This window comes from Bubalus bubalis, chromosome 12 (assembly GCF_019923935.1).
Source record: "Bubalus bubalis isolate 160015118507 breed Murrah chromosome 12, NDDB_SH_1, whole genome shotgun sequence".
Classification (NCBI taxonomy): Eukaryota; Metazoa; Chordata; class Mammalia; order Artiodactyla; family Bovidae; genus Bubalus; species Bubalus bubalis.
The window spans coordinates 104,074,305-104,100,179 of record NC_059168.1 but is presented as its reverse complement, the minus strand read 5'-3'; the positions used below and the strand labels follow the sequence as shown (position 1 = coordinate 104,100,179).

General features: G+C 59.0%; 1 protein-coding gene across 4 annotated transcripts in view; it reads left to right on the top strand.

The window, feature by feature from the left end:
- The window catches only part of VAV2 (vav guanine nucleotide exchange factor 2), a 188,591-nt gene that overhangs the window by 91,894 nt on the left and 70,822 nt on the right, over window positions 1-25,875 (top strand). For all 4 annotated transcript variants that reach the window (XM_044926526.2, XM_044926527.2, XM_044926528.2 and 1 more), the window contains exon 3: window positions 8,193-8,251. In XM_044926526.2, the coding sequence (XP_044782461.2) occupies window positions 8,193-8,251 (59 nt within the window). The remainder of the gene's footprint in view (window positions 1-8,192; window positions 8,252-25,875) is intronic.

Here is a 25,875-nt window from a genome sequence, read left to right as displayed (position 1 = left end):
CCCCCTCTCAGCCGTGAATCCTGAGCCGCAGTTGTTCCTCCGTGAAATGGAAAAATCGGCAGAAATGTCTCCTGGTGGAGGCAGCGAGGAGGAGGAGGGGGTGTTTAAATCATTAAATAGAAATAAGCCTTGTAAAGACTTGGCCGGGGCAGGCTGGACACAAGTCCGCAGTGGTTGTCACGAGGCCAATCAGGGCAGGGCCTTGCGCTCCAAACGGGATCCCTGCTTCCCACACTGTGTCTGCCTGGAGGGTCCTGGGAGGCCTCTGCCGATCGCTTGTGTCTCCCAAGCCGGCATTTACGTTTCCCGTCTGCAGAGTGAAGGCTCTGGACCAGACGGTCGCTAAGCTCCTTCTGCTACAGACTTGCGGTTTCCTGACTGATTCCTGCAAACCTTCCTGGTCGGGAAGAGCTCTAGTTCAGGTTCCGTCCCGGTCCTCCTCCCAGTCCTGTGCCCCGACGTTGCAGATCAGGGACCACAGACGGTCAGTGCCCGGGGCCCCTGGACGGACTGCCTGTGGCAGGGATCCCGCGATGGGGGCTCTGGGCACTCTACCCTCTCCCGCCCTTCACTGTGCCCCATGAGGACACCTGGACCCAGCTTCCCTCCCAGCCTCTCCTCGCCTGGCTCCCAGGCGTACGGAGCGCTGCCCCTGGCCTCTCCTGCCTCGACTGGTCCTGGGACTGCTTCTCCTCGAGGTGCCGGGGCTGGGCTGGCACACTCCCTGCTGGCTGGGGCGGCCGGGAGGGGATGGCGCCAGGGAGCGGGGTCTGCCTCTCAGCCCTCCTCTTGCAGCTGTTCCTAGGGTGTCAGGATGGAGGGGATAGTAAACCTCAGCCCCCACCCCGCATGGCCTCAGAGACACAAAGAAGGTGTGGGTGCTGAGGGCTGGGGACACGGGGCGGAATGCGGTGGCCCCTGCCCCCTGCCTTCTGCCCCTCGCCCCTCTTGGGCTCAGTGTGGCAGTCAGCTGGTCTCCAGGGCCCAGGTCGGTTCCTCTCCATGCTCCTGGCCCAGGGCTGTTTCCAGCTGTGGCGTCCCTGGGGGCTTCTGCTCGGCTCCTCCTCTGGCTGTGCGGTGTGCCGTGGACTCGTAGACGTGCTCCTAGCCCTCAGGGTAAACAGGTCGCGTTCCCAGCAGGAAACTGGGGCCCGACGGGTGGGGCAGACGGTTGCAGGAAGGACGGAGCTGGCAGCGGAGCCAGCCTGTCCCCTGTGACCACCCGCCCGGGGTGAGTGGGGGCTCAGGCTTTCTCCTGGCCCAGGGGAGGCGGCGAGGACAGACGCTTGGTGTCCCTGCTTTTGCGGGGCCTTCTGTATGTTTCAGGAGCCCGACTCCGGCGTGGTCCCTGACCCCAGCGGTGAGGCCTCCGTCACGTCACCGTACCCTCTGGGCTTCAGTTTCCTCACCTTGCAGAGACGAGCAGCCCTTCTGGCGGGTGGCCGTGGAGATGGCCGGGTCCACGCACGGAGGGACCGAGGCATGCAGGCGCTGACTGCCCTGGAGGTGCGCCTCGGGCAGGGCCCTGCAAGGCCACCGGCTCAGGCCCCGTAGGGTACCCGGCTCGGGGGCCCCACAGGTCGGCACTCAGCCCTCTGTCTGTCCCTGTCACAGACGTCAGCACCTGCAGAGCCCGAGGCGTGGAGACTCTTGGTGCTGGTCCTGAGGCTCAGGGTGGTGTCTTCTCCCTGCATTTGAGTGTCTTTTCTTGATCTGGACCCACCAAACAAGGAAGCTAGATGTGGGGAGTGGTTTCAAGTCTCACTGAAAGCTTGGTTCAAGGGCAGGACAAAGCAGTGTCCAGTTCCGAGATGTTGATAGACTTTTCTTTTTTGTTAGCCTTTTTTGTTCTCCTAAGTCACTCTGAAGCTCCGACCCCCTAAGGACGAGCAGACCGCCCTCCCTTGCCACCGGTCACCTGGCCCCACGAGTGGGTTTTCATTTTGCTGTTTCGCTGTCTTGGGGCCTGGAGTCCGGCCCCCTCCCATCTCCCAGCCTCCTTCTGGCTCCCTTGAAGGAAGACCCCATCTGTAGGGCCCCCGGGTGCTGCCGTGCCGAAGGTGGTGGCTGAGATGACCGCGTTCCCCACCCGCTTTTGTTTCCCGGCCTGTTGGAGGCAGAGTTTGTACACGGAGCGTGGGCGCCCATGGTCCATCACAGGTCCCTCCTCGCCGCCGCTCGTCATCTGAAGGCAGCGGCACCGGTGTCCCTGACCTTGCTTTCAACACAAAAAGAGAAAAAGCAGGTCGACGCCGGCTGAGCCAGAGAACGCTATTTATGATGATTCGCTTCTGAATATGCAGCCGTGTTGGCTGTAGATTTCCCCCGCAGATAGAGAGTTTCCGGGGCAACGTATTTAAATGAGCGCGATCATCTTGGCCGTTTGGCTCCGAGGCGCTGCTGTGTGCTGTGATGCCTGGTCCTGGCTGATAAGGGGGTCTTCCTGGTCTGTGCCGTTCCTGCTTAGTGATTCCTCAGAACGGCGGGGCACCCCCCTGACCACGCGGGGCTGACGGACCCGCCCACTCGCCAGCTGACCAGCGACTGGGCAGTCAGCCCTTTCAAAGGCTGTTGTGTGTCCCAGGATGGTCCCTGCCCATCCTTCCTCTGGGTCATCTCTGTGGGGTCCTCGGCTCACGTCCTGAGTTGCAGGGCAGGGACTTGCTGGTCCAGTGCTTGAGAATCCACCTTGCAGTTCAGGGCTGTGTGGTTCAGTCCCTAGTTGGGAACTGAGATCCCACAACTCGAGAGCCCGGTGCTGTGGAGCCAGGGCAGAGTGACGCGCGGCCTGGTGATGGCACTCTCGGGGCAGGCGGCACCTGGGCTGGGCCGGCTTCCACCGGAGACGGCGGGGCCGTTCAGGGAGGGCCGGGTGTGCGGTGCATGCGCACACGCGTGCGTGCGTGGCCTCTTGTGTCGCGCAGGCCTTCTGGGAGCCAATGTGATAGCGGCTTTGCCACCTTTAACCTGAGGCTTTCAAGGTTGCCCCAGAAGCAGGGAAGCTTCGTGAGCTGTGCCTGAGAGTAGCCCCTGGGAGGTCTGCTCCCATCGGGTGGACCTCAGTAACTGCGGGGAGACATGCAGGGGACCTGGAAGAGGAGCTCGGGGTTTCTTTGCCCACTGCTGGCCCCCGTGATGGGAGCGCGGCAGCGGCCAGCACAGACCTTGTTCTCTCGAGTCCCCAGTGTCTGCGTCTGATGCGTGGAGAGTCGGGGAGAGATATTATATGCAGGAACCATGTTTACGTCATGTTCATCATAGCATATCGCGTGGCACTTAGTAAGGGCTTGATAGATGATAGCTCATGTTCTTATAGTTAAGATGTAGGATTGGGAGGCAGGTTCTCATCGGAATCTTTGCTGTTCATCCTGTCTGTCCATCTACCCATCTGCCCATCCATTCATCCACCCATCTGTCCATCCGTCCTTCCCTCCAACCACACACCATCCACCCACCCACCCACCTCTCTGCTTATCCACTCACGCATATCCCCAAACATTCCTCGAGCATCCCTGCGTCACCGGTCTTAGGGCATCATATGAACTCAGTGAGCTGCAGTCTTTCTCGTCTGTGAAGAGGCAGCTCGGAGCCTGTTTTGAAGGTCAGATGTCATGGCTGCTGCAGTATGACCTTGAGCGAGTTTGTGGGTCCCTGGGCCTCGATTCCTGTCTGTAAAATGGGGGCACAATGTTGGTCCACCCCATCTCCTGGGAGGGAGCCTCCTGGAGCTCTTGGTGCTCTGAAAATGTCCCTGAACCTGATCCATCCTCTGTTACGACCTGGCCAGAAGGCCCGGGGCTGGCACTTCGCAGGGCGCATTGAATGTTTGATGAGCGAATAAGTCAGGAAAGCTAAGTCACTCGTGTCCTCTAGACTGAAAATAATGTCCATGAGATGGTATTTTACTTCTCTTTTCCAATATTGTCTGTCTTGTCTTGTCTGTTCCTATCTCATCCTACTTCAGTGAAAAAAATGCCCTTGGGACTTGTCTGAGTTTATGCCTCACCGGCAGGTCAGCGCCTGCAGTTCGCAAACCCTGCCCTGGAGAGGTAGGAGGTGAGTCCTTCCCTGAGTTAGAGCCCTTGCCCCACCAGGAAGCCGACTGCTGCAGCCCAGGGACCCAAGCAGAGGAGGGCTGGCAAGCTGGGCAGCCTGCAGCTGAGTCTGCCCACTCGGGGCCCAGCCTGCAAGGCTGCTGTCTGACTGCTTTTCCCCAGGTTTTAACAGAGGCTTTGGCAAGGGGCTGCGGAGTCCAGGCCTGCCACCTTGTCTCCCCTGGAGGCCTCTGAGTGATGCTGCCTTTGAAAGGCAGAGTCCCCACCCCCTGTCTGTCTATCCCTCCCTTGGCCTTCGGTCTCTGCCTTTTCAGCCCTCATCCTGAACTTCTCTTTTGAAGTCACAACAAAGTTGTGAGCCTCGAGGCTGGAACCAGACCTTTCCCCCTCTTCCTGTGTTTCCGTCCGAGTGAAGGCAGGGTTCTTGTGTGTGTGCTAAGTCTCTTCAGTCACATCCGACTCTTTGCAACCCCATGGACTGTAGCCCTCCAGGCTCCTCTGTCCATGGGATTCTCCAGACAAGAATACTGGAGTGGGTTGCCATGCCCTCCTCCAGGGGATCTTCCCGACCCAGCGACCGAACCTGCATCTCCTGCACTGCGGGCAGAATCATTACTGCTGAGCCACCCAGGAAGCCCAAGTAGGTGGAGGGGGTGAGTCAACCCTGAATCACTGCGTGGATCTCCTCGACCCCTGGTCGTGCAGACGCGCAGCTGCAGGCGTCCGTGAGCACCTGGTGCAGGCCAGACGCCTGGCACCCATTCCAGCGAGTCCAGCAGTCTCACGGGAGGGGTGCGCTCGTCCCCATTTCACAGGCAGGCAGACTGAGGCCGGTGGCCGGATGTGAACCCAGGACGGTGCAGGCTGTTCCCCACCAGCAAGCCATCTGACTGCATCCCAGACCACTCCGGTCCCCGCCCCCACCTCGCCCCACGCCTGCTCCGTGGGGGGCACCTTCTGAGGAGGAGCGACCACCCTCTGGGCTGAGCCTGGGAGCCTCCATTCTAAAGCTCCTCCCGTGAACGCGAGGAAGCCGACTGGCCAGTGGTATCTGGCAGTCTGTTTGCCCGGATGCAGGCTGGCGGGGCGCCGCCTCGGGGTCTGAGCAGTCCACGCCTGGTGGGGCCCAGCGAGACTGCCCCCCGGGGTGCAGGCCTCGGGCCCCGGGCTCTGCACTGTCAGAACCATTCCTTCACCAAGGAAAGGGGCTGAAACACCGCAGGCCGCGGTCGAGGTGGGAGGTGGACGCGAGTGAACAGCGCGGACACCCGTGGCTTTGGGGAGCTGGCCGTGCAGCTGTCCACTCCCGGCACGACTGGTCCCCGTGGGCACACACCCTCCTCCCGCTGACTCCCCGCCCGGCCTCTGCACACACGTTCCTCTGCTGAACCGGGGCTGAGGCTCCGAGGGCCCCGCGGGAGCTGCTGGTGGGTCCCTGAGCCCAGGAGTCTGAGCCTTTTGTGTGGAGGGAGGGAGGGAGAGGGCAGGACGAGCAGCTGTGCGTCTTTTCACTCGTTATCAGGGATGCAGACGAGAAGGGGAGATGGAAGGTGGGGAAATGTCATCCTTTGACATTTATGTTTTCAGGGGAGCTGGCAGGGACTGTGAGCGGGAGGTTTTTGATCATCATGGGAGAGGGATGCCTCTGGGGAAGCCCAGCTCTCACCCGGAGGATGGGGAAGGCACCGGCCAGAGGTGCCTCCGGGAGCCACTAGGGTGCTTCGTGACACCTGGGGGCCCCTCCCCTCATCTGACCCCGCGGCTCTCAGGGGTCTGCTCCCCGGAGCTCCTGCCCTGGGCCCCGGGTCACTGAGCCAGGTCCCCCCCCAGGTGAGACCTGAGATTTCCCTTTCTGCACAGAGGTGCAGAACGGACCAGCAAGGGACAGGGCGCCTTGGGCAGAGCTGGGACGGTTAACCCCGTTTAAGGAGCTGGCCCCGTCTGGCGACGGGAATCCAGAGCCCTTCACTAACCGCTAGTGACAGGCTTCAGCCTGGAGCAGAGCGGCTGAGAGCTCAGGGCAGAGGCTTGCTGTGGTCACGGCAGCTGCAGAAGCCGCGCCGTCCACTGAGACTGAGGACCCACGGACACGGACCCGTCTCCTGGCCTCGGCTCGCTCATCTGTGGCAGCTCCCCGCTGTCCTGGGCTCTACCGTACGAGACGCGGCCCCGACCCCAGGTCAGCAGGCAGGCTTTGTTTTCTGAGCCGATGCCGACCTGTTGCTGGTGTCTTGTTTGGACTCTGCAGGCAGGATCCTGAGTTGTGTCTGGCTCAGGGTGGAGGAGTGCAGCAGTTGACCGGTGATGTCTGCCACGGTAGGTGTAGGAGGGGGCGGCGCGGTGCCCTCCAGTTGCCAAACCCTTGGGCCCCAACACTTTCAGCATTCTGTCTAGTGACTGTAAGGACACCAGCAATATTGCTTTAATTTTTGTTCTTCCTAAATATTTAGAGCCCTTAAAAGCCAAGAATAACAGCAGAAGCCAAGTCACTCGTTATTTGTGAAAGGCCTCTTGGCGCACACAAGTGCGGGGGCCCCCGGCTGGGCCAGCTGCACAGTCGGCCCATTGAGTCCTGTCTGAGAAGGCACAGAGGAGCCCTGTTGCTCCTCGGCTTCATGACTTCCGTGCGAACCGGCCCCTGAAACAGAACCCCTCCCGGAAGTCAGCACGCAGCGCGCAGCTTGTTGGCCAAATCCGCCGTCTCGCCAGCTGAGAAAGGGCCCTTCTGTACAGTGTAGGGCTCTCTCCCCACTTCTAAAAAACCGCCGCTGGACGGAGAGCCGCCTCACAGGAGGTCTGAGGCGTGTGACCCGGGTGGGGGGCTTTGGGGAGGTGACCTGGCCTCGGGCTTCCCGAGTCCCAGGTGTACACAGCCGGCCTCGTAGGGGTGTGAGGATTCGCCGGATGACGCAGGTGAAAGGCTCGTTGGGCTCAGTTTTTGGGCACCAGCGCCCAGCAGAGGGTGTCTGTGAATGTAGCCAGTGGTCATCACAGGCCGTGTTCACATCCCCTGACCTCAGATGCACGTGTGCGGGGGCACACACACACAAACACACCTGTGCACATGCAGGAGGCTCTCAGAGTCGAGGCCTGTCTCTCTGCCTCCGTGGTGCGTGGGCTCTCTCAGCACGTTCCCCGTCAGTCCCGCTGGGAATCGTGAGCAGCTTGGGTGACCCGCGAGTCACGCTCGAGCGTGTAACGCTCTGTGTTCGGGGTCAGCCGTGCTCTCGCCTGGCCCCCATTTCCCCGTGACCATCTGTGGAGTCTCGTCCTTACTTGCCCCGGTCATCTGAAGGTCTGTGGACTGGCCGTGTTGAGGCCTCTGAGGCTGGGAGCCAGGTGGGTCCTGCTGTTTGGAGGGGGCTGGTTACAGGGGAGGACTGGGCTGGGGCAGGGACCCCAGGACTTTGACACATCTGTCCATCCGGGGAGAGCCTCCTGGGATCCCCTTGTGCGACCTGAACCTGGGGCTCTTTGTTTTCCCTCTACACCCTGACCCCCTCGCTAGCTGGGCATCTGTTTAAATGGTCCATATGGAAAGATTGGAGGGGCTGGGAGGGAAGGGAGCTCTCCGCTGGGATGTGTGCGCCTACGCTGCGCTCCGGGCTGCTGTGTGACTTTAGGCAAGTCACTTGACGTCTCTGGGTCTCTGTCTCCCCGCCTGTGAAATGGGTCAGCACCCACCGAGACAGGAGTTATTATTAAATCACATGGTGCCTTCCAGAGCAGGAGCCTGGGGGGAGCCCTGTGTGGTCGTGATGTGTGTGCACACCTGCGGCGGCCCCGATGGGGCAGACCCTCTCCTGGGGGAGAGGAGAGCGGGGCTCAGCGAGTGGCCGACGGGCAGGAGATGGCGGGGGGCTGTGAGCCAGGCCTGGGCTCCGGGGCATGCGCCGGGCGCATGTGGCCCTCAGCAAATATTAGTGCCCCGAAACGACGCACCCTGCACAGCAAATGCAGAGCAGGTGTCTTGCCTAAAAAATCTTATGCTCTGCTTTTTTCCTATTTTTTTTTCCTGAAATGAAAAATGCTTTAGTAACCGTTCTCGACATCTACAAAACACTTCATTACCGTTTTGTGACGACTTCCGGCTTTCTCATGAAATTACAGAAGCGTCTTTTCGTCTCCCCCTCGCAGGTCATCTCCGCCGTGTCAAGACTCTCCCTGCACAACTTGGCTCAGAACAAAGGGATCAGGTGAGCTTCGCGGAGCACGCAGCAGGGCGCCCACCTCTTCGTCTTCGTCTGCCTCCCGTGTGCCCTGTCACAGATCCTGGAGTCTTGAACGGATACCCTCGGCCCGGGTCTTTCTCATGAATTTTCAGCGTGTTGTCGGGTTGCCTGTTGGCGGCGGCTGGAAGGGGTGGGGAGGAGGAGCGAGACTTTAGCTCACACCCGGGAAATCTTGCAAGCCTGTTTCTGATGGCTGCAAAATCTCTTTCGATTTAGGTAATAAGATCAGCAAATTAATCCTTTCGCAGATCATCGCCTACCTAAATGCCCTCTCCACACGTCAGACCTGGGTTTTGCCTCCAATGAAGTAGCGGTGTTTGTTTGTGGAGATGGGGCTGAGCCAGGGGGCCTGCCTGAGGCTGTGGCCCCCCCCCCCCCCCGCAGGAGTCTCCCCAACCTTGGCTTTAATCCTGCTTGGATTTGCAGAGAATCCATGGCGCTGGGTCTGATCTCTGACACATGGATGTTGGGGGGTGGGGAACCCTGGGACTGAGGGGGCAGAGGCGTCTGTGGGGATGGGGGCATGCCGGCCACAGGGGACAGGGGAGGGCAGCCCCCGGTTGAGACCTGGTCGTTGCAGATTCTGACCCTCAGATCGGGGTCAGGGAGACCAGCTTCCACACCCAGTGGGGTTCAAGCCTGGGACCTGCCTCCCCTGGTGTCCCTGGGTCGTGGGCCAGCGGGGTGGGAGAGAGAGGTTTCAGAAGGCAGAGATGACTCCTCCTGAGGATACAGGGACTGGGGGTCTCACCTGGGTGCGTACGGGTGACCTTCTGAGAGTGGCTCAACTCTGAAGGGCTCCCCCCTGGTGTTGTCATGGGGGTCCCTGCACGCTCGTGGACTTGGGATCCCAAACCCAGGATGCCCACTGCAACGGGCCCCTTGGTGCGCTCTTTGCCCAGGTCCAGAGAGTCATGGGAACAGATGCAAATATTGGGGAACCCACCCAGAACCTCTTTTCCTGTTGGGTTCTCCAAAGACTCAGAAGTTCCACTGAATTGAGGATTTTTTTAAATGTCAGATGAAGGACAGGCTGTTTAAAAATGTTACACTGCTATTAAACACATATTCGAGAATATTTGTAACACGTTTAGGGTGTAAAGCATAACGTTAGGATGAAACCCCTGTACCACCTCCTGGCCCACATTCTAGAGCGTCGCTCTGCCCGTGAGGCCCCCAGCTGCGTGGGTTGGTTTTCAATGTAGCTTTTGTCTGTACCCGGGACTGTTTAAAAATGTTTAGTTTTAAAAAGTGAATCATTGTTGGATACACAGACAGTTCGTGTGTTTTCTTGTTTGTGTTTTTCCGAGAAACGGTCGTCTGTTCTTTGCCCCACTAGCCTGGATGACAGGCTGCGTTCCGGGTGCCGCCGCCCCGTTCAGCGTGTCCTCCACCTGTGTGCGTGTCTACGCATGTGTGTAGGCAGGAATGGAGTTCATGCCACAGAAGTCATTTTATCTGCTTTGTCACATAACTCGAGTGTGTGATCTTTTCTCCCCATCTCGTAAACATCCTCCTGGTCGGGGGCCTGGTGTCGGGGAGCCCGGGGTGCTCCTGGGGCGGACGAGGTCCCGTGGTGGGCTGAGCGCAGTGTCAGGCTCCCCATGCCCTGCACTAGGGGGCAAGAGGCCCGTGGCCGAGGCCATGACTGCCCTGTCTGTTGGCTCCCGGAGCCTCGGTTTCCCTGGGGCTAACAGCTGGCCAGGGAGTCTGCTGGTGGCTTAGAAAGTGGTGAGGGGCCTGAGAGCAAACAGGTGACCTCTGATCAGTGTGGAGGTCCCTGGGGGGCCGGGCGGTGCCCTGGCCTTCTCAGCTCTGTCTCCCCATCTCCCCTGACCCCTCCGACCCCGCAGTCCCAGGGCCCCTGCCCCACGACACAGGTGCCTCCCCAGCCGCTCCTGCGCTGGGTGGGCAGAGGCTAGCTCTCCGAGGCTAGCCCGTGGATTTGGAAATGCACCTTCTTCCCTCTCTCTTCCGGGCAGCATGTGGGCACAGTGGCCCCCTGGATGGGGAATGAAGACCCCAGCCCCTAGGGCGACAGTGAGCAGAGAGCAACGGTCTAGCTTGCGGAGCGGCTGAGAGCTGGCTCCAGTCTGGTGGGCTATGCGCCTCGTGTGGGCAGCTCCTTGCGGAGCTGGTGGGAGTGGGGTAAACCCAGGGGATGTCTCAGGGTTCATTCAGGTGAGGCTGAACCCCAAGGTCGGCGTTGGCCCGCAGGAGGGCTCAGTACATATCCCAGTTTGCTGTAATGATGTCACTGGGCCTGTCAGGGCCCCGAGACCACCTTTGGGCCTGAGGACTCACAGGACTCAGCTAAGCCGCTGTCCTCAGGGTTCTGGTCGATTACAGCGAAAGGAGGCAGGTCCAGGTCAGCGGGTGGAAAAGGCGCATAGACTGGAGCCCGGGAGAGACGAGGCACAGACTTCCGGGCCTCCTCGCCCCGAGGACTTGCACGGACAGCGCTGAACTCCCCCAGGATGATGTGTGACGTCACAGATGGGAGTTGCCAGCCAGGGAGGCCCCTGAGCTGCGGTGCCCTGGTTCTCATTGGGTGTGGGTCATGTAGGCATGGCTAACTGCCCTGTGGGGGTGACCTTAGCTTCCAGCCCCTGGAGAGGTCCAGCTGATACTGTGGGCCTGAGGTCCCCCATAAACCCCATCATTTCACAGACCCTCTGGCCTGGCCTGGGCGCTTCCCCCACCCCGCCCAGGTAGGCAGAGATGCTTTAATCAGCAGGATGTCCCAGGGGCTCAGAGGTCCCTCTCGGGAGCCAGGCCAGAGCTTCCTTGGACACACAGGGTGTGGGCAGCCTAGGGCTGCTGCATTAACCCTTTATTGCACGTGGGGGAGGAAGTGAGGGGGCCGGGAAGGTGTTTGCGGACCAGAGGCGGGGACGGGACCTGCTGACCGGAGCAGCGCCTTTGCGGGAAGCGCTGCCCGGCTCGCCTGCGTCTCCCCCTCGCCCTGATCACTGAATGTGCCCCGGGCTCCGTCTCACCCGTGTTTCTCCCTCCCTGTCTGAGCCCCAGTCCAGAACTTTCCCGGGGTCCTTTCCCTTCGCAGCGCCTGGGGACAGACCCTCTGGCACACCCCGCAGCTCACCCTCCCTGGGCCTGGGAGGTGGGCTCCGGCCGCTCCCAAGCGGGACGCGTTTGAGCAGTTCCGCGCAGGCCGAGGGTTTCACAGGAGATGTGACGGCCTGGAGCCACACTCACACAGAACCCTGACTCTGCTGTTCGCTTGAGAGCATTTCATGGTGTCAGTAATTAGCAAGAGGGGTTCCTCTAGCTAGACTCCTCTGTTTTGAAAACCCGCAGACCAAGCCCACAGCCCTAACGAATTTCTCCCGCGCTTCTCTCGTGGCTGGAGAGGAGCCCAACGTGCTCCTTTAAAAACTGACCATTTTCACCACCCTTGCTCCGTGTGCCATGAGCTGATCTTCCACAAAAGCCCCAGTTGTGATGAATAGGAGACTTAATCTAAGCACCCCACCCCGGTGCCGGCTGGGGGACCAGCAGTGATGGTGGGGAAGTCCATGGGGAGTCATTCAGCCCGGTGTGTGGGGATGGGGGTCCTCGTCACAGCCGGAGCTGGCCCTCCAGATTGAAGGATGTCCTGTCTGGGGGTCATCATGGCTCTGAATGCCTGGGAAGGAGGAGATGGCAAAGGGCGGACCCTCTCTGGGCCTGAAATTGAACGGTGAGACCAGGGCACCCTCAGCCCTTGGAGGTCTCATCTCTCAGTCGCCCGCTTGCTGAGTGGTCTTAGGCAGGGATATTCTTGGACCCTCTGGCTCTTCTGTGGGCGGGGAAGGGTCCCCCTGCCACCCAAGGTTGCTGTGAGCCTGTGCCCTGTGCAGAGTGATTCGTGCTGCCCCAGACACCCTGTGCCACCCGCGGGCTGCTGGCTGAAAGGTGGCCCCCCAAAAGATGTACCCTCCTCCTAGCCCCTAGACCCTGTGTCTAGACTGGGAAAAGCTTCTCTGCAGGTGAAGTTTTATAGATGGAATTTCACCTGTAGACATAAGGAGGAGACAGGCGAGTCAGAGTCAGAGGAAGGAGGTTGGAGAGGTGTGGCCACAGGCCAGGGAATGCGGGTCATCTTAGAAGCTGTGAAAAGGTCAGGTTCTCCCCTGGCGCCCCCGGAAGGAGCCGGCCCTGCCGACCCCTTGATTTGAGTCCGTGAGACCCACTGTAGACTCCTGACATCTGGATCCGCAAGGTAGTAAACGCGAGCTGTTTGAGGTGCTTTTGTGAGAGCGGCGCTGGTGCTGGGGAGGCACGTGGGTGTGGGCCTGAGGATCCGGTGCGGGGCCGTGGTGGGGCCCCGGGCCCTGTGGGGCCCGCGTGGTGGGCTCGGCTCTGGGTCTTCAGGGGACCCGAGCGCTCCTGCAAGCCGGGACAAGCCTCTGTCTTTGACTCCCTGGTCCTAACCTGGCCCAGCCTCCTGCTCTCTGGCTTTTTACTGAATTGCAGTAAAATTCACAGAACATACATTTCATCCCTTTGAGGTGTGTGGCTGTGGCTTGGTGTTTGCAGTCACCCCGCTTCCCTCCCCACTGCCCCGAATATCATTCCCAAGCATGTCACACCTGAATGGAGGATCCCACCTGCTGGGGCAGTGGTGCCTGAAGGGTTCCCCACCCTTCCTGGGGGGGAGATCCATAGAAAGTTCTAGAAGGGAGGAGTGGAAGGGCGGGCGCTCCTGTCTGGAAGGCCTTGGAGGAGGTGAGGTGAGGGCGGGGGAGGAGGGGCCGTTAGGCCTGGTCAGTTTTGTTTCAAGGCTCTCGGGGCTGAAGTGGCATCTGAGGCTGGTGACCGGCTGTCACTGGGTGGGTGGGGGGCGCCTTGTGCCTCAGAGGGGCTGCACGTTGTGAGGTTGGGCCCCCTCACGAGGGAGCAGGCAGGGGCAGGGCTCTGTCTGGCCCGTCTCACCCCCTCAGGGGTCAGGGGACATGGGGACCGGGTGGGGGTGCCGCAGGGATGGGGTGGGACGGGGGACAGGGGAGGGAGAGGGACGGGGAGATGAGGCAGAGGCTAGCCTGATGCTGTGAAGCCTAGCACTGTCTGGACCACCAGGAGCTGAGCGAGTCCGGCGGGCTCCTCCTCTAAAACCTCGCTGGCCGTGCCTGCATCTTGATATAGGATTTCTAGCCTCCCAGCCCCGGGAGAATGAATTCCTGTTGTTTCAAGCCCAGGGTGTGGGTTTTGCCGAGGAGTGATCTCTGAGATAGGCGGGTCCCCTCTGTGTGGGGGCACAAAGCTGCCCCTCCTAAAGGCTGGCCACACCCCACCCCACCCCTGACCTGGTCCTCGCACAGCCCCTGCAGGTCAAGGCCTGAAGGCCGAGGCGGAGGCCAGCGGCTGGCAGGGAGCTTGGGGTTCAGGGACCTGCCCCCCGGTTATCAGGGGCTGTAGGTGGACAGGGGTGTCCTCACTGGTGGGTTCCATGTCCCCGATGGCGTTCAGTTGTGGGGCTGTAAAAATGTCCACGTGCCCTGGAGCCCCAGCTCCCCCCAACCCCAGGCCTGTCCTCCCCTCGAGGGAGCGAAGATCACTTCACTGTGTAACAAGGAAAACAATCAAAGGCTGCCTTCTCAGCAAGTGCCGCCATGAAACATTTATCAGGCAGCTGTGTAACGCTATCAGCTCGTTTTTAGACAGGGAAGGAGATCGTGTCATGCTTTGCACTGGGATTTATCCATGTGCGGAAGGCATGTTGAGGGTATTGAAAAATGCCCTGGAACACAATGGACGTCCCAGTGCGGCCAATGGTGTGGGGGATGTGACCCCCTGCCCAGCTCTGGGGTCAGGCCAGTCCTGCTCTCTGCTCCCAGCTGTGGCCGGTGGGAGGGAACAGCCCGAGTCTCCTCCACGGCAGGGAGGCTGCCCAGGCCAACCAATCAGAGATGCAGCATCATCAGCAAAAGGTTTTTCGGGGCTTGGGGTACATCCAGTTACAGAGTGTGAAGGCGGCGCCCGACAAGTCTGAGGCCCATTCATCCCGTCATCGGGAGAGTGAGAGTGCAAGTCGCTCAGTCGTGTCCGACTCTGCGGCCCCATGGACTATACAGTCCATGGAATTCTCCAGGCCAGAATACTGGAGTGGGTGGCCTTTCCCTTCTCCAGGCGATCTTCCCAACCCAGGGATCAAACCCAGGTCTCCCACATTGCAGGTGGATTCTTCACCCGCTGAGCCACCAGGGAAGCTACATCTGAAGAGGGGCTTTGGTAATAGAGGGACAGCCCCCTCTTGGGGCGCTGGGTTGTCCTCACCGTGGGGCTCTTCTGTCCAGTCCCTCCTCTGCTGCTGCTGTGGTCAGCACGGGCCAGCATGGTCAGTGCCAGCGAACAGCCCCTGAGGCTCGCTGAGTTGCCGCGGGGCATGTGTGGGTGGGTGGTGCTCCCCTCCGTGCCGCTTGCCCCAGAGCCAGGCTGACAGATGGCATCCTGCTGGAGCAGAAGGGCAGCTGTGCCTGGGGAAGGAGACCCAGCAGGTCTCCCACGGGCTCCTGCGGCCTCTGCCCCGTCGGTGAAGCCGGGATGTCCGGCCACCAGAGTTCTCCCTGCCCCCCAGTGTGACGCTGCTGAGTGGGCACTGCTGTGTCCCATTTCAGAGATGGGGAGACTGAGGCTGAGAGGCTGAAGGGCTGGCCTGAGGTCAGGTGCTGAGGGAGAGGCGGAGGGAACCGACATGTAGCCCCGCCAGGCTGCCTCCGAGGGCCCGCCACCCTGTCCAGCCTCTGGCACGTGAGCCTGTGTGGCCCAGGCCTGCCCGCCGCCTGCCCGTCTCCCTCACCTCCGGCTCCACGCTTGGGTCCGGGGTGCCCATCACCACATGCCGCGCGTTTTCAGGCAACTTGTAGGAGTATTTTGATAGGAGAGAGAGGACTCTTGAAATTAACCACCTGGCTTCTCTTAGCATTCCTTGCTTATGCCCTGTTGGTTGTCATTCTGCCTGCTTTTACTTTTATGGATTCGTTCATTTAGCTTTAACTTGTTTTTAATTCTCACAAGCTTGATATTTGGCGCCCAAGCTAGACCCTTCTAGCTCGCGGAGTGCACGGATGCCTGTGACCACCCGCTGCTCTCCTCCATCCTGCCCCCGCGGTCCTGGCAGGAGGAAGCCGCGGCCCTCCACTGCCCGTCTTCCATCTCCTGGGTCTTGTAAACTTGTTGTTGTTCAGTCACTCAGTCGTGTCTGACTCTTTGTGACCCCATGGACCGCAGCACTCCAGGCCTCCCTGTCCATCACCAACTCCCAGAGTTTGCACAAACTCATGTCCATTGAGTCAGTGATGCCATCCAACCATCTCATCCTCTGTCATCCCCTTCTCCTACTGCCTTCAATCCTTCCCAGCATCAGAGTCTTTTCAAATGAGTCAGCTCTTCGCATCACATGGCCAAAGTACTGGAGCTTCAGCTTCAGCATCGGTCCTTCAAATGAATATTCAGGGTTGATTCCCTTTAAGACGGACTGGTTGGATCTCCTAGGCGGCGGCTGCGGCTGCACCCGGCGCACTGAGCACGGCCGAGAGGAGCTACCCCATGTCCGAGGTCAGGGACAGAAGCCTGGAGGACACCATGCCCGAAGGGGGCGGCCAAGAAGAGTTACCCCACATCCGAGGTCAGGGGCAGCGGCTGAGAGTGCCAGGCTGCGATGGCACAGGAACGGCCGAGAAGAGCTACCCAAGTCCAAGGTCAGGGGCGGCCGCCGGGAGGAGATAATCACACTAGGACCACAGCCTTGTCTAACTCAATGAAACTAAGCCATGCCCGTGGGGCAACCCAAGACGGGCGGGTCATGGTGGAGAGATCTGACAGAATGTGGTCCACTGGAGAAGGGAATGGCAAACCACTTCAGTATTCTTGCCTTGAGAACCCCATGAACAGTATGAAAAGGCAAAATGATAGGGTACTGAAAGAGGAACTCCCCAGGTAAGTAGGGGCCCAATATGCTACTGGAGATCAGTGGATAAATAACTCCAGAAAGAATGAAGGGATGGAGCCAAAGCAAAAACAATACCCAGCTGTGGATGTGACTGGTGATAGAAGCAAGGTCCGATGCTGTAAAGAGCAATATTGCATAGGAAACTGGAATGTCAGGTCCATGAATCAAGGCAAATTGGAATTGGTCAAACAAGAGATGGCAAGAGTGAATGTCGACATTCTACGAATCAGCAAACTAAAATGGACTGGAATGGGTGAATTTAACTCAGATGACCATTATATCTACTACTGTGGGCAGGAATCTCTCAGAAGAAATGGAGTAGCCATCATGGTCAACAAAAGAGTCCAAAATGCAGTACTTGGATGCAATCTCAAAAATGACGGAATGATCTCTGTTAATTTCCAAGGCAAACCATTCAATATCACAGTAATCCAAGTCTATGCCCCAACCAGTAACACTGAAGAAGCTAAAGTTGAACGGTTCTATGAAGACCTACAAGACCTTTTAGAACTAACACCCAAAAAAGATGTCTTTTTCATTATAGGGGACTGGAATGCAAAAGTAGGAAGTCAAGAAACACCTGGAGTAACAGGCAAATTTGGCCTTGGAATACGGAATGAAGCAGGGCAAAGGCTAGTAGAGTTTTGCCAAGAGAATGCACTGGTCATAGCAAACACCCTCTTCCAACAACACAAGAGAAGACTCTATACATGGACATCACCAGATGGTCAACACCGAAATCACATTGATTTTATTCTTTGCAGCCAAAGATGGAGAAGCACTATACAGTCAACAAAAACAAGACCAGGAGCTGACTGTGGCTCAAATCATGAACTCCTTATTACCAAATTCAGACTTAAATTGAAGAAAGTAGGGAAAACCACTAGACCATTCAGGTATGACCTAAATCAAATCCCTTATGATTATACAGTGGAACTGAGAAATAGATTTAAGGGCCTAGATCTGATAGACAGAGTGCCTGATGAACTATGGACTGAAGTTCGTGACATTGTACAGGAGACAGGGATCAAGACCATCCCCATAGAAAAGAAATGCAAAAAAGCAAAATGGCTGTCTGGGGAGGCCTTACAAATAGCTGTGAAAAGAAGAGAAGCAAAAAGCAAAGGAGAAAAGGAAAGATATAAGCATCTGAATGCAGCGTTCCAAAGAATAGCAAAGAGAGATAAGAAAGCCTTCCTCAGCGATCAATGCAAAGAAATAGAGGAAAACAACAGAATGGGAAAGACTAGAGATCTCTTCAAGAAAATTAGAGATACCAAGGGGACATTTCATGCAAAGATGGGCTCGATAAAGGACAGAAATAGTATGGACCTAACAGAAGCAGAAGATATTAAGAAGAGGTGGCAAGAATACACAGAAGAACTGTACAAAAAAGATCTTCACGACCCAGATAATCACGATGGTGTGATCACTGACCTAGAGCCAGACATCCTGGAATGTGAAGTCCAGTGGGCCTTAGAAAGCATCACTACGAACAAAGCTAGTGGAGGTGATGGAATTCCAGTTGAGCTATTTCAAGTCCTGAAAGATGATGCTGTGAAAGTGCTGCACTCAATATGCCAGCAGATTTGGAAAACTCAGCAGTGGCCACAGGACTGGAAAAGGTCAGTTTTCATTCCAATCCCAAAGAAAGGCAATGCCAAAGAATGCTCAAACTAATGCATAATTGTACTCATCTCACATGTTAGTAAAGTCATGCTCAAAATTCTCCAAGCCAGGCTTCAGCAATACGTGAACCATGAACTTCCTGATGTTCAAGCTGGTTTTAGAAAAGGCAGAGGAACCAGAGATCAAATTGCCAACATCTGCTGGATCATGGAAAAAGCAAGAGGGTTCCAGAAAAACATCTATTTCTGCTGTATTGACTGTGCCAAAGCCTTGGACTGTGTGGATCACAAGAAACTGTGGAAAATTCTGAAAGAGATGGGAATACCAGACCACCTGACCTGCCTCTTGAGAAATCTGTATGCAGGTCAGGAAGCAACAGTTAGAACTGGACATGAAACAATAGACTGGGTCCAAATAGGAAAAGGAGTACGTCAAGGCTGTATACTATCACCCTGCTTATTTAGCTTATATGCAGAGTACATCATGAGAAATGCTGGACTGGAAGAAGCACAAGCTGGAATCAAGATTGCCGGGAGAAATATCAATAACCTCAGATATGCAGATGACACCACCCTTATGGCAGAAAGTTAAGAGGAACTAAAAAGCCTCTTGATGAAGGTGAAAGAGGAGAGTGAAAAAGTTGGCTTAAAGGTCAACATTCAGAAAACGAAGATCCTGGCATCCGGTCCCATCACGTCATGGGAAATAGATGGGGAAACAGTGGAAACAGTGTCAGACTTTATTTTTTGGGGCTCCAAAATCACTGCAGATGGTGACTGCAGCCGTGAAATTAAAGGACGCTTACTCCTTGGAAGGAAAGTTATGACCAACCTAGATAGCATATTCAAAAGCAGAGACATTCCTTTGCCAACAAAGATTCGTCTAGTCAAGGCTATGGTTTTTCCTGTGGTCATGTATGGACGTGAGAGTTGGACTGTGAAGAAGGCTGAGCGCCGAAGAATTGATGCTTTTGAACTGTGGTGTTGGAGAAGACTCTTGAGAGTCCCTTGGACTGCAAGGAGATCCAACCGGTCCATTCTGAAGGAGATCAGCCCTGGGATTTCTTTGGAGGGAATGATGCTGAAGCTGAAACTCCAGTACTTTGGCCACCTCATGCGAAGAGTTGACTCATTGGAAAAGACTCTGATGCTGGGAGGGATTGGGGGCAGGAGGAGAAGGGGACGACAGAGGATGAGATGGCTGGATGGCATCACTGACTCAATGGACGTGAGTCTGAGTGAACTCTGGGAGTTGGTGATGGACAGGGAGGCCTGGCGTGCTGCGATTCATGGGGTCTCGAAGAGTCGGACGCTCCTGAGCGACTGAACTGAACTGGTTGGATCTCCTTGCAGTCCAAGGGACTCTCAAGAGTCTTCTCCAACACCGCAGTTCGAAAGCATCAATTCTTTGGTGCTCAGCTTTCTCTATGGTCCAACTCTCGCATCCATGCATGACCACTGGAAAACCCATAGCTTCGACTGGACAGACCTTTGTCGGCAAAGTGATGTCTCTGCTTTTTAATATGCTGTCTAGGTTTGTAATAGCTTTTCTTTCAAGGAGCAAGTGTTTTTTAATTTCATGTCAGCATCTGCAGTAATTTTGGAGCCCAAGAAAATAAAGTCTGCCACTGTTTCCACTGTTCCCCATCTATTTGCCATGAAGTGATGGGCCCGGATGCCACAATCTTTGTTTTTTGAATATTGAGTTTTAAGCCAGCTTTTTCACTCTCCTCTTTCACCTTCATCAAGAGGCTCTTAGTTTTACTGTATTTCGTGCATAGTTGTGTTCAGTCTCTGCGGTGTCAGACCTTTTAGGCAGAGTTGCCAGCTGTGGGCTGACTCCTGGGAGTCCCTGGTCTCACGGCTGTTGCGCGGTCAGCAGAGCATGCAGTTCCGTGCTGCGCTGCGCTGTGGCTTTTCTGGAGCTGCCCCTCTTCCTGCCCCCGCCCCTGCCATCCTGGCAGCAGCGACATGCATGGGGCCAAGCCCTCCCCAGGGCTCATCTCACTGAGTGCTCACCTGGACCCCGAGAATCAGGATCAGCCCCACTTTGAGAGGAGACTGAGGCCTGGAGAGGGCCTCTCTGGCCCAGGGTCTCTTCCTGTTGGGGTAAAACTGGGACCCCACCCTCCCTTCCTCCCGCAGGAGTTGGCTGGGGGTCAGGGTTCTGGGGCCTGGGGCAGGCGTGTCTCCAAGCCCTTCCGGCTTCAGTTACCAGCAGAGCTGGCCTCCAGGGGCTGGGGACCAGCCTCAGGCCTCACTGCTGACCCTAGGGAGAGATGGGGCTCCGTTTTCGCTGTGAGGTCACCGGCAGGGAGACTGGGGCCAGCCTGTCCCCGGCCTAGCCCTGGAGGTCTGGCCTCCATGTCATGATGCGGGCTGCTCTCAGCGCCGGCCTGCCTTCGGCCCTGCCCCGGGCGGGGTTGGTGGCCGTGGGAGGCTGGGGGCACTGCTTTTGGGCACTCACAGGCCCCATGTGTCTCTCCAGCTCAGAAGTCTGAGCAGCGGTCTGGGCGTGGCGTTTGGATGGGGTGGTGTCCAGGAGCGCAGCCCTGAGGCCCCGGTGATTCCGATGAAAGCCGAGGCCTGGAGCCCGGCCCTGAGGCTTGGCCCAGCCCTCGGCCCTGCTGACTCCAAGGTGAGCAACCAACCGCAGGGCTGGACGGCTGGCCCGAGCCCAGTCCTCCCTTCCCCGGGGCCGCCTCCAGACCCAGCGCTGGCGCCGTGCAGAAGGGCTGCAGTCCAGCTCTGTGCTCCCAAGTGGCCAAGCTGGACCCCCAGGGCCCCTTGCCCAGGATGAGATGGGCAGCGGTCCTGCCCTTGTTCCCACAGGAGCCCAGAGTGGCCTGGGCACCTACTGTGCCACACTCTCAAGGCTGGGCTCCAGGGGACCAGTCCTGCAGGTGGGCGAGCAGGGCAGGGATGGAGGCCCTCACAGGCAGAGGTCTGTGCCCGTTCCCGAGGAGGGGGCATTTGAAGAAGTGAGCAGAGCCAGGGTGGACGGGTCTGGGTGGCGGAGGCCCAGGCAGATGCTGTAGGGAGGTGGGGAGGGGGCGTGCTGGCTGTCCCTGTGCAGTCGAGAGGGGCGGGGCGGGGAGGAAGGTCGTGTGGGGAGCGGTGGGCAGGGTTGGGGGCTCTGGGGTCTTGGGTAGGACTGCTGGCCTGGACCGCTTCCTCCTTGGAGCTGGGCCTGTTCCATCCATCCCTGAGCCCCAGCTCCTGTCTCTGAACCCCGCCATCTCTCTCTGCCCAGCGAGGCTGTGCCTGGGCGCTGTCCCCCAGCCGAGAGGGCTCTGGTCCTCAAGTGACCAGTGTGAGAGCTTTCTGTGCAGATTCTGCCGGTGAGAACAGAGCTGCCTGAGGCCTTGGGCCGCAGGCTGGGAGGACAGGCTGTCTGGGGGCGGGCCATGTGGGATGTGGCTCTGGGAACGCTCCCCTGCTGGCTGTGTGGCCTCCCATTCCCTGATGGACGTTTCCAGAGCATTCCATCCAGGTGGGGCCCTGGCAGGTCGCTGGGATTTCCTGCCTAGGCCAAGCAGGTATCCCCTTGGAAGAAGTCAAGAGGTCATGAAAGGAAAACAGCCAAGTGGCCGCAGGGGCTGGGCTCTGCTTGCAGGGGGAGATGGCCCTCGGACCCGCTGGCCTTTCTGCTGCGAAAGGCTGCCATTCCGAGAAGCGGGCCGGAAAGTCAGACCTCTGTTCAGCCTCGCGGCTGCTGAGAAACTGCGTCCTCCTTCTCAGCAGCAGCCCCAGGCCCCTCCCCACCCCTGACCCCGGACAGTGGGCTGTGGGAAACTGTGTTGTCCTGCCCCGAAGTCAGCCTCCTCCTCTGCCTCACTAGGGTTCTGGAAACAAGGGCCAGAACAGCCTGACTGGGCTCCGGAGGGCCCCTTGGGTCTCCGCCGGTCGCCTGGAGCCGGCTGCTCCTCCCCAACCCGCATCTTTGCTGGACCTGCCTTCGCTGAGGTCACTTTGGCTTAAGGTCCTGGTCGTGGCCCCTGGGCCGGCCCATCGATCACTGTGTCCCACTGCCCTGCCCTGGTCCTGCCCCACTGGCCCTTCGGCTCCTCCCGGCTCAGCCCAGCCGCCCCGAGCCCCGTGCCCCCGAGTGTGCAGGGCATGAGCGGCTTTGCCCCCCTCTGTGTGGCCTGCCTCCTCCGGCCCCTGAATCTTGACCACACACACCATCACCCCTGCTTCCTCCTCCTCGTGTGCCAGGCCCTGTGGGGGCACGTCCACACCGTGTGTCTCTGTGTGTGAGGCAGGCGGTGCACCCCCATTTTACAGGCATGTTCACTGAGGTCCCTGGGCAAACTCGGGCCAGGAAGCTTAAGGTGCGGCCGATTCCAGCCCCCGTCTGTCTGATGCGAGGCCGGACTCTGAACGCAGGGTAGGTTCTGGTCCCTGGGTCAGCTCCCCGCCGGAAGCCTCCCCCGCTCCCTCCTCCTCCCGCTTCCGGGCCTTCGTGGCCCTCAGCCTGGCAGGCCCAGGCGGCCTTGGCAGTGGGTGTGGGTGGGGAGGTCCCCCTGCAGCCCTGGTGTCAGGGCCCGTCAGTGTGGGTGCCCGGCTGGCCGGGGGGAGAAGCCGGATTTTGTGCTTGTTTGGACAGCCGGGCTGTTTAGCCGGAGAGCTGTTTTTAATAAGAATCCCAGTGCTTCACAACCTCCCAGCCAATTAGCAGGCGGCACCCAGGTGACTCTTTGAATAATTAAACAGGCCTGTCGGGGCCTTCAGGCTGCAGTTTGATGTGCCTTTAAAGTCTGTCTGACTGCCGTTTCCCTGGCGAATGGCTGCCACGGCAGGTGTGGCCTGGTGCCCTGTGGTCGCGTGTTCCCTCCCCAGCCTTCTGCTCCCCCGCCACCTGCTTGGGCCGCAGGGTGAGCTCCGAGGGCTCCGAGGTGGTGCCAGCGCCAGAAACAGAGTCACCGCTGTCCACACGGGCAGGACCGGGCGGCCGGCTCGTCCTGGGTTTAGCCCTGGAATTCCTACATCCTCAGAGACTCCCTCGTCCGGGGGCAAGCTGAGCAGTGGTCACCCCCGCAGGACACCCGGGCACCCCCAGGCCTCAGGCTGGGAGCTGAGAAGCCGGGGCCCCGGTCGGCCCTGGAGGACCAGGGGCGTCTGCGGACGGTGCGGTTCTGTGATACTGCAGTGAGCGCTGACCTTGGAGGTCACTTTGCAGGGATCACTTTTCTGCGAGTCGCTTCTCCACGTTCCTCCCTGCACGTGCTAATCAAGGAGCCGAGGGGGAAGAGCCGTCTTAGCCCGGATCACTTTCACCTGAAAAGTGGAAAAATAAACCCCGTGTGCTAGGTTCTCCGGATGGCGCTGACGGTCAGAGCCCAGCGCCACCCTGAAGCATAGCCTCACCTCCTGAATATGGACATTGGTCTGTCGAGGTGGCCGTCTTCCTCCAGAGCGCGGCGGGGGCAATGTAAGACCCCCGTGGTGCTGCTGACCCCGGGGGCCTGGGACAGGGTTGGAGACTCCTGTGCGAGGCATGCTTTGCAGTTGTAACAGAAGCCTAGGATGGGGGGGTCTTCCTGAGTCTGGGGCCCTGGACTTGGACTGGGATGAGCCCCCGGAAAGGGAAGGAAGGTGACCCAGGCATCGTACTCGGGTCACTCACTGGGCACGAGGGCCAGGGCTGAGAGGCTTCTGCGTGTTGCCTCATTTAATCTTGACAGTGACGAACACCCCATTCTACAGCTGGGAAAGCTGAGGCTCAGAGAGGGAGAGAGCCCTGCTCAGGGTCACACAGCAAGGGTGCCTCTGGGCTCGGAGGGCCTCTCGTTGGCTCCTGGGTCATTTGTCATCCTGTTACCCAGCCCTGCTGCCTGCCGCACAGGGTCTTCAGCGTCCACACCCCGCAGGCCCCCAGGGTCCCAGCTGCACAGGTCTCCGGCGTCCACACCCCGTGGGGTCCTGGGGTCCCAGCTGCACAGGTCTTCCGTGTCCACACCCCGTGGGGCCCCAGGGTCCCAGCTGCACAGGTCTTCTGTGTCCATGCCCTGTGGGCCCTGGGGTCCCAGCTGCACAGGTCTTCCGTGTCCACACCCCGTGGGGCCCCAGGGTCCCAGCCGCACAGGTCTCCCGCGTCCACACCCCGTGGGGTCCTGGGGTCCCAGCTGCACAGGTCTTCCCTGTCCACACCCCGTGGGGTCCTGGGGTCCCAGCTGCACAGGGTCTTTAGCGTCCACACCCCGCAGGCCCCCGGGGTCCCAGCCACACAGGTCTCCTGCGTCAACACCCCATGGGGTCCTGGGGTCCCAGCTGCACAGGTCTTCCCCGTCCACACCCCTTGGGGCCCCAGGGTCCCAGCCGCACAGTTCTTCTGCATCCATGCCCCACAGGCCCCGGGGTCCCAGCTGGCATGCGCCTGTGTTCGCTGCCTTCAGGCCAGGACCCCGGAGCAGCGGGTGCCCCCCGGCCCTGATCGCACATCCCTCCACGTGCAGCTGCAGACATGGCCGCACACGGGGGCACTTCCCAGAGGCCCCGGTTTTCCAGCAGATTCTCAGGGAAGTCCCGCGGGCAAGGACCAGAGCTTGGTTTACTGGTCTTGGAGCCACGGTCACGCTGCACCTTCTCCCTGAGGCAGGGACAGGGGCAGCCCCCAAGCCTGGCTCAGAGCAGGCCCGACGGATAAAGGCTGGAGGGGGCGGCACACCCGGAGCGGGGACCCTGTGCCCCACCCTCCTGAGGGCGCTCTGTTTTGGGACCTTATCCCTCCAGCGGGCGATCCGTCAGCGTCCAGCAGTGGGGCTGCCCACACACGGCCAGGCTGGCCACAGCCGAGGTTGTGAATGTTGGCCTCGGGGTGGGAGGTATAATTTGGGGGACCCTGAAGCAGTGGCCCAAGCCTCTTATTCCCCCGGAAGGGCGGGGTGCTGGGTGGACTCGACGCCGCCCGATGTGCGGGCCTGGAGGGGTTGTCTGCTTCTGACTCGGCGTCCCCTTAATTCCCTTGGGGGTGCGAGTGAGCGACTCGGCTGCCCAGGAGCCGGGCACCAGGAAATGCACCCTTAGGGAGGGTCTGACGGCACCTGAGGACCCAGCCCCGCCCCAGCCGACCTGGATGACCACACTGTGTGCCCAGCCCCTGGTCACGTCTGTGTCCTTCTGCCACACCCGATTCTCATCCCCTCCTTTTCAAGAACAAGTGAATACGCTGTGAACGTCTGGCTGGCTGGTCAAGCTGAGGAGGGGGTGCTTGGGGGGTTCTGAGACAGAAGGATGGAGCCAGGCCTTCTTGCAAGTGACCCCAGGGTCACCCCTGCTCCAGCCCCTCGCAGGTTTGAAGTTCCAACTGGAATGTGGCCTCAGAAACCCGCTCTTTGCAGATGTGTCCCCGGGTGTGGAGTCAGGGTCAGCGCTGAAAAGTCACAGCTCAGGGCTGACTGGGGCAGCTCTGCCCGGCTTCTCAGAAGCGCTTCTTGGAGATGCTCCCTTGCCTCTAGTTCAGGGCTGCCATTTGCTGTTTTCTGGGGGGAAGGGCAGCATAAGAATCAGTTCAGTTCAGTCGCTCAGTCGTGTCTGACTCTTTGTGATCCCATGGACCACAGCACGCCAGGCCTCCCTGTCCATCACCAACTCCTGGAGTTTACTCAAATTCATGTCCATAGAGTCGGTGATGCCATCCAGCCATCTCATCCTCTGTTGTCCCCTTCTCCTCCTGCCCCCAATCCCTCCCAGCATCAGGCTGTTTTCCAGTGAGTCCTTATTTTGCATCAGGTGGCCAAAGTATTGGCGTTTCAGCTTCAGCATCGGCCCTTCCAGTGAATATTCAGGACTGATCTCCTTTAGGATGGGCTGGTTGGATCTCCTTGCAGTCCAAGGGACTCTCAAGAGTCTTCTCCAACACCATGGTTCAAATCATCCGTTCTTCGGCGCTCAGCCTTCTTTATGGTCCAACTCTCACATCCATACATGACCACTGCGAAACCATAGCCCTGACTGGAGAGCCCCAGCTTGATAATGTCTAACATCTGCCCCTCTGCCCACCCATC